Source organism: Stenella coeruleoalba, assembly GCF_951394435.1.
Source record: "Stenella coeruleoalba genome assembly, chromosome: 11".
Lineage (NCBI taxonomy): Eukaryota > Metazoa > Chordata > Mammalia > Artiodactyla > Delphinidae > Stenella > Stenella coeruleoalba.
Window position 1 is genome coordinate 63140843 of NC_137157.1, and position 11095 is coordinate 63151937.

General features: G+C 57.6%; 1 protein-coding gene across 7 annotated transcripts in view; it reads left to right on the forward strand.

The window, feature by feature from the left end:
* The window catches only part of FMNL3 (formin like 3), a 54462-nt gene extending 44260 nt beyond the window's left edge, over positions 1–10202 (forward strand). For 4 of the 7 annotated variants that reach the window (XM_079937242.1, XM_079937245.1, XM_079937247.1 and 1 more), the window contains 18 exons: positions 970–1044; positions 1626–1736; positions 2036–2185; positions 2620–2721; positions 3707–3986; positions 4441–4509; positions 4599–4723; positions 4923–5125; positions 6139–6373; positions 6512–6580; positions 6709–6789; positions 6894–7023; positions 7659–7819; positions 8135–8236; positions 8608–8700; positions 8995–9118; positions 9253–9369; positions 10065–10202. In XM_079937242.1, the coding sequence (XP_079793368.1) occupies positions 970–1044; positions 1626–1736; positions 2036–2185; positions 2620–2721; positions 3707–3986; positions 4441–4509; positions 4599–4723; positions 4923–5125; positions 6139–6373; positions 6512–6580; positions 6709–6789; positions 6894–7023; positions 7659–7819; positions 8135–8236; positions 8608–8700; positions 8995–9118; positions 9253–9344 (2202 nt within the window). In that variant the 3' untranslated portion in view covers positions 9345–9369; positions 10065–10202. The remainder of the gene's footprint in view (positions 1–969; positions 1045–1625; positions 1737–2035; positions 2186–2619; positions 2722–3706; positions 3987–4440; positions 4510–4598; positions 4724–4922; positions 5126–6138; positions 6374–6511; positions 6581–6708; positions 6790–6893; positions 7024–7658; positions 7820–8134; positions 8237–8607; positions 8701–8994; positions 9119–9252; positions 9370–10064) is intronic. The other 3 variants (XM_079937243.1, XM_079937246.1, XM_079937244.1) reach the window with 2 other exon arrangements.
* The last annotated feature ends 893 nt before the right edge of the window (positions 10203–11095 follow it).

The following is an 11095-nucleotide window of genomic DNA, read 5'->3' on the forward strand; positions in this document are numbered from 1 at the left end:
TAGGGATTTTAACAGCCTAGTGCTTTTAGCTAGGTATTCTGCCCCCTGCTTTTTTAAACCAAAACCAAAACTTCATTCTTACTAGGTCTTGTGCCGGGAAAGCTCCTGACTGGCCAGCGAAGGATGCCCTCACTTGAGGGCTATAGTCCAGCAGTTCTAACCTGCTGTGCAGCAGAATACCTGAAGAGCGTGTGTTAAATGCACAGGCCCCTGGGAGGCCTGGCCATCTGTGCGTTAACAGGCTCCCCAGGCCGTTCTGAGGCAGTGAACCCACTGGTAGAACCCGAGGCAGTGATATTTGTAGTGGGAGGAGAAGGCAAGCAGGGATCCTCCTGGGGTGTTGGCTGTCATTGGTGAGGGGAGAGGGAGCTCCTACTTGGAATTCCCCAGACTTGGCCTGGCTTTGAAACCCCCATCTGCTTGAACATAGGATTCCTCGGCATACAGCTGCAGCTGCTGGTCCCACCTCTTCCTCCTTTTTGGACCTCTTCCCTAGCATCCATTGTTCAAGCCAGGAAATGGCTTTTCCTCCTTGAAGCCAGAGGCTCAGAGGAGTCTCTGGACCCCTCTCAGCACAGAGGCTTTCCTGCACCCAGGCCTCTCTCCTGCGTCCCCACTAGGACTTCAGCCTCCTGCCTCAGCCATGGCCTCCAACCTTCCTCCACCCTCCCTCTTTCCTTCAATAGCTCGGCAACACCAGGCCCCTGTGTTTCTTCTTGGCCTACACTCAGAGGCACCCAGAGCCCAGACTAAGGGCACACGCTTTACTGAGCTCCCTCAGGGACCCAGAGCAGATGCCATGTCCCAGGCTTTCTTCTATCATGTCCCAAGTGACCCGTTACATAGAAAGAATTGTGGTTACACTTGGTCTGTACCAGTCCCTTTGCTGGATGTTCCTGGGAACCAGGGCTCAGGGGCTTGGGTTCTGCATGGGACAGATCCTGTTACTGAGAAAGTTTGCTTGTTCAGGTATGCAAGGAGTTGCACCGCTTTGAGAAGCTGATGGAGTATTTCCGGAATGAGGACAGCAACATCGACTTCATGGTGAGGAGCTGGTCCTGGGTCAGGTGCATGCCCAGCAGGGCCGCCCACTCCTTGAGAACGGGGCTGAGCCGACAGCGTACTCTGATGTTCTGTGTAGGACCCAGAGTGGTTCTCTTCTCAGCAAACGCTCCTCATCCACTCACTCACTCACCCCAGAAAGCTTTTAGAAACTCCAGGACAATTTCTGTCTTGGGTCTCCTCCTTTGCCGCTTTGTGTGGCCGCACTGTCCCTGATTTGGACCCTTTGTGAGCTGCTTTCCTCTTCCCCAGCTTCTCCTCAGTTCTCCTCACTTCCCTTCAGTCTAGGGTATACAGCTAGTAGGGTTGTCTCAAGGAATACCTGCTGGTGTGCAAAGGAAATCCGCCAAATCTTCATGTACACCTATTTCTCATGTAATTTACTTGTCTTCGTAAAATGAATATTAAGTTCGACGTTTTCTAAGTTAAAATTCTCTTATTGCTCCCTGAAAGACGTACCTTTTTTACTCCTTTTGATGATCCGCCTGATGATGCTGGCTCTAACAGCCGCCTCCCCTCCGTGTCTCGGCTCTCTCTGCCCCTCTGGGCTGCTCCTTCCCCAGGTGGCCTGCATGCAGTTTATCAACATCGTGGTGCACTCGGTGGAGGACATGAACTTCCGGGTCCACCTGCAGTATGAGTTTACAAAGCTGGGGCTGGAGGAGTTCCTGCAGGTGAGCTGGGCTGGAGTCCTCACGGGATGAGGCGCTTCGGGGAAGAGGACCAGCTTAGCTGTATCACGAGGAGTTTTTCTTTTACAAGAGCCTAGTCACGGATGCTCCTGGCACCCTGCCTGTCTTCTGTGACCTGGGACTCTGGCCTTTGCGCAGAGGGCTCCTCAGTCAGTCAGCTCCGCAGGGCAAGAATCTGACACGGCTACAGTAGGAGCTCCCTGGGTCCTAGGCTCTAGGAAGGGGTCATGGAGGCTGATGAGGAGGCTCCCCCAACTGCTACTCTCTCTGCTTTCCCCCAGAAGTCAAGGCACACAGAGAGCGAGAAGCTGCAGGTGCAGATCCAGGCATACCTGGACAACGTGTTTGATGTGGGGGGTTTGCTGGAGGATGCCGAGACCAAGAATGTGGCCCTGGAGAAGGTGGAAGAGCTGGAGGAGCATGTGTCCCATGTAGGTGGTCCTCCTTTGCTGCCAGAACCACTGTTGAGGGTGGGGAGAGAGTGGGGACATCTGAGTCCCAGGAATCCTGAGCTGACCTGCTTACCTCCCGATTGAGCCTCAGGGAAGCCTCAGAATCCACTGGGGCTCTCTAGCGCACGCTCTGGCTGAGACACTAGTTCATCCGCGGTGGAACACACATTGACCTCAGGACTGGGTGTGAGGTGGCCTCAGGCTCGAGAGAGGCAGATGTGGCCATTTGTCTTGCACTATTTCATGTGGTCTCAGACCCTGGGCTCACAGGAGTGACCTAGGGAAGCCACTGGGCCAAGCTGCCTTTGGGGCCCTGGGTGGAGGGGTCGGGCCTGGGTCCTGACTGGGGTTCAGACTGTGCTGAGTGCCCAGACTTTAGGGCCATCCCCAAACCTGCCCTTTTCATCCTGCAGCTCACAGAGAAGCTTCTGGACCTAGAGAATGAGAACATGATGCGTGTGGCAGAGCTAGAGAAGCAGCTGCTGCAGCGGGAGAAGGAACTCGAGAGCATCAAGGTACCAGGTTATGTGGGGAAGGGAGCCCCTGACTGGTACTGGGTGCTGGGGCCTGGGGAGCTTGCTTTTCGTTCCATGTCAGTCATGTCAAGTCCTCGAGCATCCAGATATTAATTCACTCCTGAGGCACTCGAATGAGGGTGGGCTGATGATTTCACCCCATGTTTTAGCTGGAGAGGGAAGCTGGAGCCAGAGTGGGCCAGACACACACACAGGAGGGTGGGAGCAGGTGGGGCACCTCTGGAGCCCCTGTCTCCTCCTGCCAGCCCACCCCCCTTGCTTCTCCCTCACCTGCACCTCCACGTGCTTCCCCAGCCCAGCGCAATGAACAGGCTCAGAATAGCCCAGGTACTTGGGGCTGTTTATCAGGATATCTACCAGGTATTCCAGATTGGAGAGCAGGGCCTCCTCACATTTCGGTGTCTTCTCTGTCCCTCACCTAACTTTTTGTTAGTTATAAAATCATGCCCCAACCCATCTCTTCTTCCACAGGAATACAATTACGCTGGCTCTGTTGAGCTCAGTACATACCTGCCAAGCCCCTGCTAAGAGTCTGAAGCGCTGAGTCGGGAGTATGGAGGATACAGAGGTGGCTAAGGCAGGGTCTTGTCTGTAGGGGGCTTCCAATTGAGCGACTGTACAAACCAAATGGAATGAGAGCAGGACTGAGGCACAGAGGGCTGAGACTGCCATAGCAGGCTGCTGGTGGGTTAAGGAGAGTTTCACAAGGGCAGCCTTCTACCTGGGCCTTGAGGGACCAGTGAGACTGGGCTGGAGCAGTGAGGAAGGACACTGCAGGGCGCCAGCCAAGCAGGCTTGCTCTTCCGCCCCCCTCTTTTGTTCTGCTGCATTCCAGTTTTCCGTGGGTCGCTCTCTGCCTCTGAGTACCCTCCTGGAGACCCTTGGGTAGGAAGTCTCACTCCCAGGAGCATCGCCTGCTGCGCTTTCAGGTGCTCTTTTCTTAATGGTGCTGTCTGCCCAATAGGAGACTTACGAGAACACGAGCCACCAGGTACACACCCTGCGGCGGCTCATTAAAGAGAAGGAGGAGGCCTTCCAGCGCCGATGCCACTTGGAGCCCACCGCCCGGGACCTAGAGTCAGTGGGCAGCGAGGCCCTGGCCCGGGTAGGCCCTGAGGAACTGAATGAGGGCATGCCCCCCTCCGACCTGGACCTCCTGGTTCCGGCCCCGCCCCCCGAGGAGGCCCTACCTCTGCCTCCGCCGCCGGCTCCTCCCTTGCCCCCTCCACCTCCCCCGTTACCAGGTAAGCAGGACCCTTACCTGGTAAAAGGCAAGAGGTGCAGCCTTATTGTGGGGCCAGACCAAAGGTCCAGTCAGCAGCATCTCCACAGGGAGAAACTGGGGATGTGGCTGGAAGGATGTAAAGTCAGGTGGGAGAGGCTGAGGGAGGGTTAGAATCTGAGGGAGGCTCAGATTACTAGGGAAGGGATGTCTATGAGCAGACGTGGATCTGTTTTAAGGAGCGTAAAGATGCTGCTCCCGATTCCTCTGAAGACCTCCAAGGAGAGGGCTTAGACCAAAGCAGGGGAGAGTGGGTCAGAGACCGCACGACCTGCCCCGTCAGTTAGGACCCCTGGGAGCCACTTGGGCAGGGAGTTCATGCAGCCTCCTTCCCTGGTAGTCTTTAAGGACAGGTAGGGCGGACAGAGGGGAGTCTCTTGGCCCCTGGGTCACTGTGCTATTTCTTCTTTTCCCAGACAAGTGTCCCCCAGCCCCACCTCTCCCCGGCGCTGCTCCCTCTGTGGTGTTGACAGTAGGCCTGTCAGGTGAGTGTCCCGAGGGCTCTGGGCAGGGCTAGTGGGACCGAGGGAGTGTGTCCTTGGCTCCTGCCTCACTGATCCTCCTTCCAAATTAGCCATTCGCATTAAGAAACCCATCAAGACCAAGTTCCGGCTGCCTGTCTTCAACTGGACAGCACTGAAACCCAACCAGATCAGCGGCACTGTCTTTAGCGAACTTGATGATGAGAAGATCTTGGAGGTAGCAGGGCCTGGGGCCCTCAGGGCTGGGGTTGGGAGCTGGGGCCCAGGTTGCCCTTTAAGGTAGATCTCTTGGCTTTGGAAGAGCCCTCAGACTCAGCCCTCCATGTACCAGAGCTGAGCCGATGCTGGTGTGCTGCCAGCGGGTCCTCTTGTAGGATGAGGCCACAGCATTTTCCCTTCTCATCAACTCCTGCCAGGACCTGGATCTGGACAAGTTTGAAGAACTGTTCAAGACAAAAGCCCAGGGCCCTGCCCTTGACCTCATCTGCTCCAAGAACAAGACAGCACAAAAGGCTGCCAGCAAGGTGACCCTGCTGGAAGCCAATCGTGCCAAGAACCTGGCCATCACCCTCCGCAAGGCTGGCCGCTCAGCTGAGGAGATCTGCAGGGCCATCCACACGTGAGGCTCCCACTGACCTTGCCCTGGTCCCCAGCTAGTTGGTAACCCACCTAGGATCTCCACCTAGGATCCTAGCCTTCCCTGGATTCCAGGGCATTGACAGAACTCCCTCAGTCATCCAGTGGCTTGGCCAGAATTTACTGCATCTGTGCTGTGTACCAGGCACTGTGTGAGGTGCTGGGGAGTCAGCCCGGACCTTCATTCAAGGAGCTCCTAGCCTAGGGCTTCCCTGGTGGCGCAGTGGTTGAGAGTCCGCCTGCCGATGCAGGGGACACGGGTTCGTGCCCTGGTCCGGGAAGATCCCACATGCCGCGGAGCAGCTGGGCCCGTGAGCCATGGCCGCTGAGCCTGCGCGTCCAGAGCCTGTGCTCCGCAACGGGAGAGGCCACAACAGTGAGAGGCCCGCGTACCACAAAAAAAAAAAAAGAAAAAAAAAGGAGCTCCCAGTCTAATGGGAACAGTCCAGTAACACTGGGTGACAACACCAAGGTAGTGGAGGTACAGGCAGCTTTGGGAGAACAGGGAGGGCTAGGTAGCTGAGCTTGGTGATCAGGGAAGGCTTCCTGGAGGAGGTGATGTCTCACTTGCAACCTGAAGGATGTATATGAACTCCAGGTCAGGGCCTGGAGGGAGAGGCATGGTGCCCTGAGTACTGAAAATTGACTCTGGCTTTAGTGTAAGGAGGGGAGTAGGAGAGACAGAGTAGAGAGGCGAGCAGAAGTCTTGCAGTCTGGGCCTCGTAAGCCACGTCCGGGTGTTAAGACTTCTCCCTAGTTGCAGAGGGAAGACGTTGAAGGGTTCTTAAACAGGGCATGGAATGTGACCCTAGGATTGCTACTGGTGCTGAGTAACACCAGCCCTGGAGTTACTGGAGGTGAGACAGTGAGTCCTCTGCCTCTGGCTGTGTGGTGCTCAAGACCCCACCCTCCGTCCTTGTAGGAGCTGGAAAATGAAGGGATGACAGATAATGTGGGCAAAGGCAAGACCTGAGGTGGTCCCTCCCTCCTACACAGGTTTGACCTCCAGACACTACCCGTGGACTTCGTGGAGTGCCTGATGCGCTTCCTGCCCACAGAGGCTGAGGTGAAGCTGCTGCGGCAATACGAGCGGGAGCGGCAGCCCCTGGAGGAGCTGGCGGCCGAGGACCGCTTCATGCTGCTCTTCAGCAAGGTGGAGCGGCTGACCCAGCGAATGGCTGGCATGGCCTTCCTGGGCAACTTCCAGGACAACCTGCAGATGCTCACGCCGGTACGGCCCCCACCTGTATCATGGTTGTCTGCGGCCGCCCCTCCGCCCTTTACCTGCTAGTCCCCTCCCCTGCCAGCCCCTCCCTGACTTTGCCGCATCCCGGCATGGGGTCACTCAGCTATTCATCTTGCCTTCCAGCAACTCAACGCCATCATTGCAGCCTCTGCCTCCGTCAAGTCCTCGCAGAAGCTGAAGCAGATGTTGGAGGTGGGGAGAGGTTGGGGATGGAGGTGCCGGGGCTTCCCGGGTCCTGGGTGGGGGCCTGGCGCTATAGAGAGAGGAGGAAGGAGCCCTCGGGTCTTGCCCTGAGTTCTTCCCGTGCCTCCTTTGGACAGATCATACTTGCCCTGGGGAACTACATGAACAGCAGCAAGCGGGGAGCTGTGTATGGCTTCAAGCTCCAGAGCCTGGATCTGGTGAGATGGTGGGGACAGCAAGAGGCCAGGAAGCTGGATGGGGCAGCGGCTGGGGCGCCAGGGTGTTCAGCCCTCTTGCACTGACCGCTGTCCCCCTCTACCAGCTGCTGGACACCAAGTCCACTGACAGGAAGATGACACTGCTGCATTTCATCGCCCTGACAGTAAAGGAGAAATACCCAGACCTGGCTAACTTCTGGCATGAGCTGCACTTTGTGGAGAAAGCTGCGGCAGGTGAGGGGAGCCTGGCCCAGGGAGCCTGCCTCGCGTCCAGCTCAGGACAATCCCTGGAAGCTATGAGGAGGGGGAGCACTTGGGTGCCTTTCTTTCTTGCTTTTGTTTTCTTTTTTCTGACCACTTCAAAGTTTTCCGCTGGGGCCATGGGCAGGGGCCACCCCAGAGGGAGCCTTCCTACAGGCACCAGGCCCCACCCAGCCCTTTCCACTTGGGTGCTGTGGGAGCTGGAAGGGAAGGGCAGCGGTGGCTCTTCACTGCCAACTCCCCCAAGCTGGCCCCAGAGCCTGTGTCTCTATGATGTATGGGAAGTGCTTAGAAAACCCATAAAGCCCCCCACAGACATAGGGTGGCTGTTATTTTTGCCCCCCTCGTGAAACTGGGGCAGGCCTGGGGCAGCTCTGTTTTGGAGCCCAGCAGTCTGCGGCTCACCTTCCCTTGCTACCTTCGGGGGTCATGAGCCCATGGCCTCTTTTCCTTTTCCTTGCCCCTGTGAGAGCTTGGCTAGCTTGGTTTGCCCCTCTCCGTCCACGCTGGTAGCTCTGGAAGGGGGGCGTGAGGAACCGAGTGAGCCCATGCTGAGCGGGAGGGCTGGAGCTGGCTGTAGTCCTCAGCCCGGGCTCTGGTGACAACAGTGTCCCTGGAGAACGTGCTGCTAGACGTGAAGGAGCTGGGCCGGGGCATGGAGCTGATTCGGCGGGAGTGCAGCATACATGACAACAGCGTCCTGCGCAGCTTCCTTAGCACCAACGAAGGCAAACTGGACAAGCTCCAGCGCGATGCCAAGACAGCCGAGGTGAGCACAGGGTGGAGGTGGGTGGGAGAGGCTGGGGCCAAGGTGCCGTGAGCCTCTGGCGGGCTTAGTTCTGGTTCTTGGGTCAGAGAACTTTTGTCAAGCAGCTGGCTGGCTGATCGTGGGGAGAGGGGGCGCTGGGGATGGCAGGCAGCTGCCTCTGGAGACGCACTCTAGGGGGCTTGGCGAGCCCCTAGTTCTTTGCCCTCCCACAGGAGCTGTGGGGGGCTGCGGCTTCCTGTGGGCCTCCTGCCCCTGCTGGGAGCCGGGCTTCTCCTTCCCCGCCAGGCTGACCCCTTCTGCCCACCCCCTCCCCAGGAGGCCTACAATGCTGTTGTGCGCTACTTTGGTGAGAGTCCCAAGACCACGCCTCCTTCTGTATTCTTCCCAGTATTTGTCCGATTCATTCGTTCTTACAAGGTGAGCAGAAGAGAGACTTTTAAAGAGGAGTTTGGCTGAGAGAAAACTGGTAGGGGGAGAGAGGGCTGGGCTTCAGGCTTGGGCCTTTTCCGTCTCCTCCTCTGAGTCCTGCGAGGGAGCGATGGAAGCTGGCCACAGGCCTCTTAGCTGTGAACTGGTGGGCAGGGTGGGGGCCCAGGCCCTTCCTGTCATTGTTTGGGGCAGGAAGTGCCCCTCCAGAGAGTGGCCACCTGGGGTTGCTGGTCCCACTGACACCCACTCTCCACCCTCAGTGTCAGCCCCTCCCCTCACAGCTCACAGCCCCTGTGACTGACACACACACACACACACACACACACACACACACACACACCATCTTTCATGGTTCTTAGGAAGCAGAACAAGAGAATGAAGCCCGCAAGAAGCAGGAGGAGGTAATGCGGGAGAAGCAGCTGGCTCAGGAAGCCAAGAAACTGGATGCCAAGGTGGGTGGGACCAAGAACTGGGGCCTGGAAAACACGGCAAAGGATTAGGAGGGGGTGGAGCAGAGAGCTGGAGAGGAGATGGAGAACTGCAGCCCACAGACCACCCAGAGGGCCTGATGATGGAGTCCAGAGGGATGGAGAGGGGGGCTATGGGAGGGGATTCCTAGGCAATGATGGGGGCTGGGCTGGCGGGCGAGCACAATCAAGGGCATCCTCAGACTGCATCTCGGGGCAGGAACCAGCCCCGTGGTACGTTAGCGGTGACTCCCTTTCTCTTCAAATGCTCGGCTCTAGACCCCATCGCAGCGGAACAAGTGGCAACAGCAGGAGCTAATTGCAGAGTTGAGGCGGCGCCAGGCCAAGGAGCACCGGCCTGTTTACGAGGGGAAGGATGGTACCATTGAGGACATCATCACAGGTGGGGCCCTTTTCCATCCCTGGTTCCTGGCCACTGGGCCCAGCTCCCAAACCCCAACCATAGCCCTTTGGGCCCTCCTCCTCCTACCCCACCCCCATGGGGCCTGACCACTGTGTCTCTCTCCTGGGCCACAGTGCTGAAGAGTGTCCCTTTCACGGCCCGTACTGCCAAGCGGGGCTCACGCTTCTTCTGCGATGCAGCCCATCATGATGAGTCAAACTGTTAACCCCCAAGGCTGGGGCCCTTGACAGGTACTGGGCACCACAGTTGCCCTCTCTGCATGCCCACCTCCCAGGACTCCTGCTGGGTCCCACAGGCGCCTCCTCTCCTGCATGACTTGGAACCATCCTCTGGCAGCCCCGTGGTGATGGGGACACATACTCCTTCCCTTGCATGCCCCATGCTCTGAGAAGCATGGCTTATCCCCTGCATGTGCCCTCAGGGAAGTGGTTATCTCTCCCACTAATGCTGTCTGGCTTCTACTAAGACCTAAGGGGTAGGGAGTTGCCAAAACAGGCAGGACCAGGCACGCCACCGCCGCTGATCACAGAGGCTGAGAGTCTCTGGTCCTGGGCCCAGGTATCATTTGTCCTTGTCTCCTGTAAGAGCTCTGGCAGTGGCTTCTGCCCAGGGGCATCAGATGACCCTTGACCTCTGTTTCCTGATATCCAATCTGCCTGGGGTCTCTTCCCAGCTTCTAGATCTTGCTGAGTCCACCTTGTTTCTGTCACTCCCCAGTGGCCTCTAGTACCCCCACCTGTTCTTCTGAATGTGCAGAGCCCGCCCCAGAAATCTCCCTGACCATCCCCTCCAGTCTGTCTTTAATCTTCTCCCTCATCGACCTCACGGCTGGCTCTTGGCTGGCCCTGCCTGTGCGGCTGGGCCCTCAGAAGGTGGGCCTGGTCCAGCCTCCCTGCCTGTTCACAGGCCTCTGTTTCCCCTACAGGCCTCTACCACCAGCCCCTTGTCGTTCGCCACCAAGCCAGGAGTGCCGCACCGCCTGCTGGCCCCCCTCGGGCTCCAGGCCCCCACTGAGACCTTCTTGGAGGCAGAAGCACTTCAACCCTGAGTCCTTCAAGTCCAACCAGTAGACCTGAAGCCCTGGAATTGGCCAAGGGCCCAGCAGAGGGCTATGCTGCTCTCAACCCAGTGTCCACCCTAGCTCTCAAAGCTGCATCTTGCCTGCCGCCACTGTGGGCACTAGGTCTTTCAGGGCCTGGCACTTCCCTGGTGCCTCCAGTACTGCACTTTGCTCCCAAGGTCTTCAACATCATTTCCTCAAGGGTCAGCTCAGGGCTGGAGAAAACCATTTCCAGCTTTAGGCTATGAACGGGCACCTAGGCCCACCACAACTAGAGCCAGAGGGACGAGAGGAGAAAACAATTTTTTCCTTCTTTTTTCCCCCTTACTTTTTGCAACCCAATGGTCAGCTGCGATCTAGAAGTGTCCAAGCTTAGGGAGCCCTGGGGCGGGGCCCTGCCAGTCTCAGATCGTCTTTTACCAGGAGCAAGTCTCTCCTAAGCCTGGGCAGTGTGCCCTAGTGATAAGGGGAGAGGAGAGATGCCATGCTCCCTGACCTTGGCCCTTTGCGTTCTAGGCTGACTATCCTTGCCGAGGTGGGCAGAGGACTAGTTTTCTCTGCCTAGAGAAAGGGTGTGCCAAGAACGTCCTCACCTTCTTCCCCCAGCTAGGTTTTGTTGGCAGGGGCGGGGTCATGTCGGTCTTAGCTATTTTCTCCGTCCCCTGCCGGTTTCTTCTCGGCCCCTGGGAGGGAATACAGGGGCCCACTCCTTTTTGTACATGTACCACTTCCTTCTCTCTTGTACATAAACTCCAGACTTTCCTTCTCTCAACAAAGGCTTGAAATACCAGGCCTGACTCTGTCTCCTCTTTCTGAGTGTGGCGGCAGGGCTAAGCTGCCCCTTTAGGCTGACCCGAACCACGGGGATAGAAAGGAGGCTGGGCAGAGCTGCCACG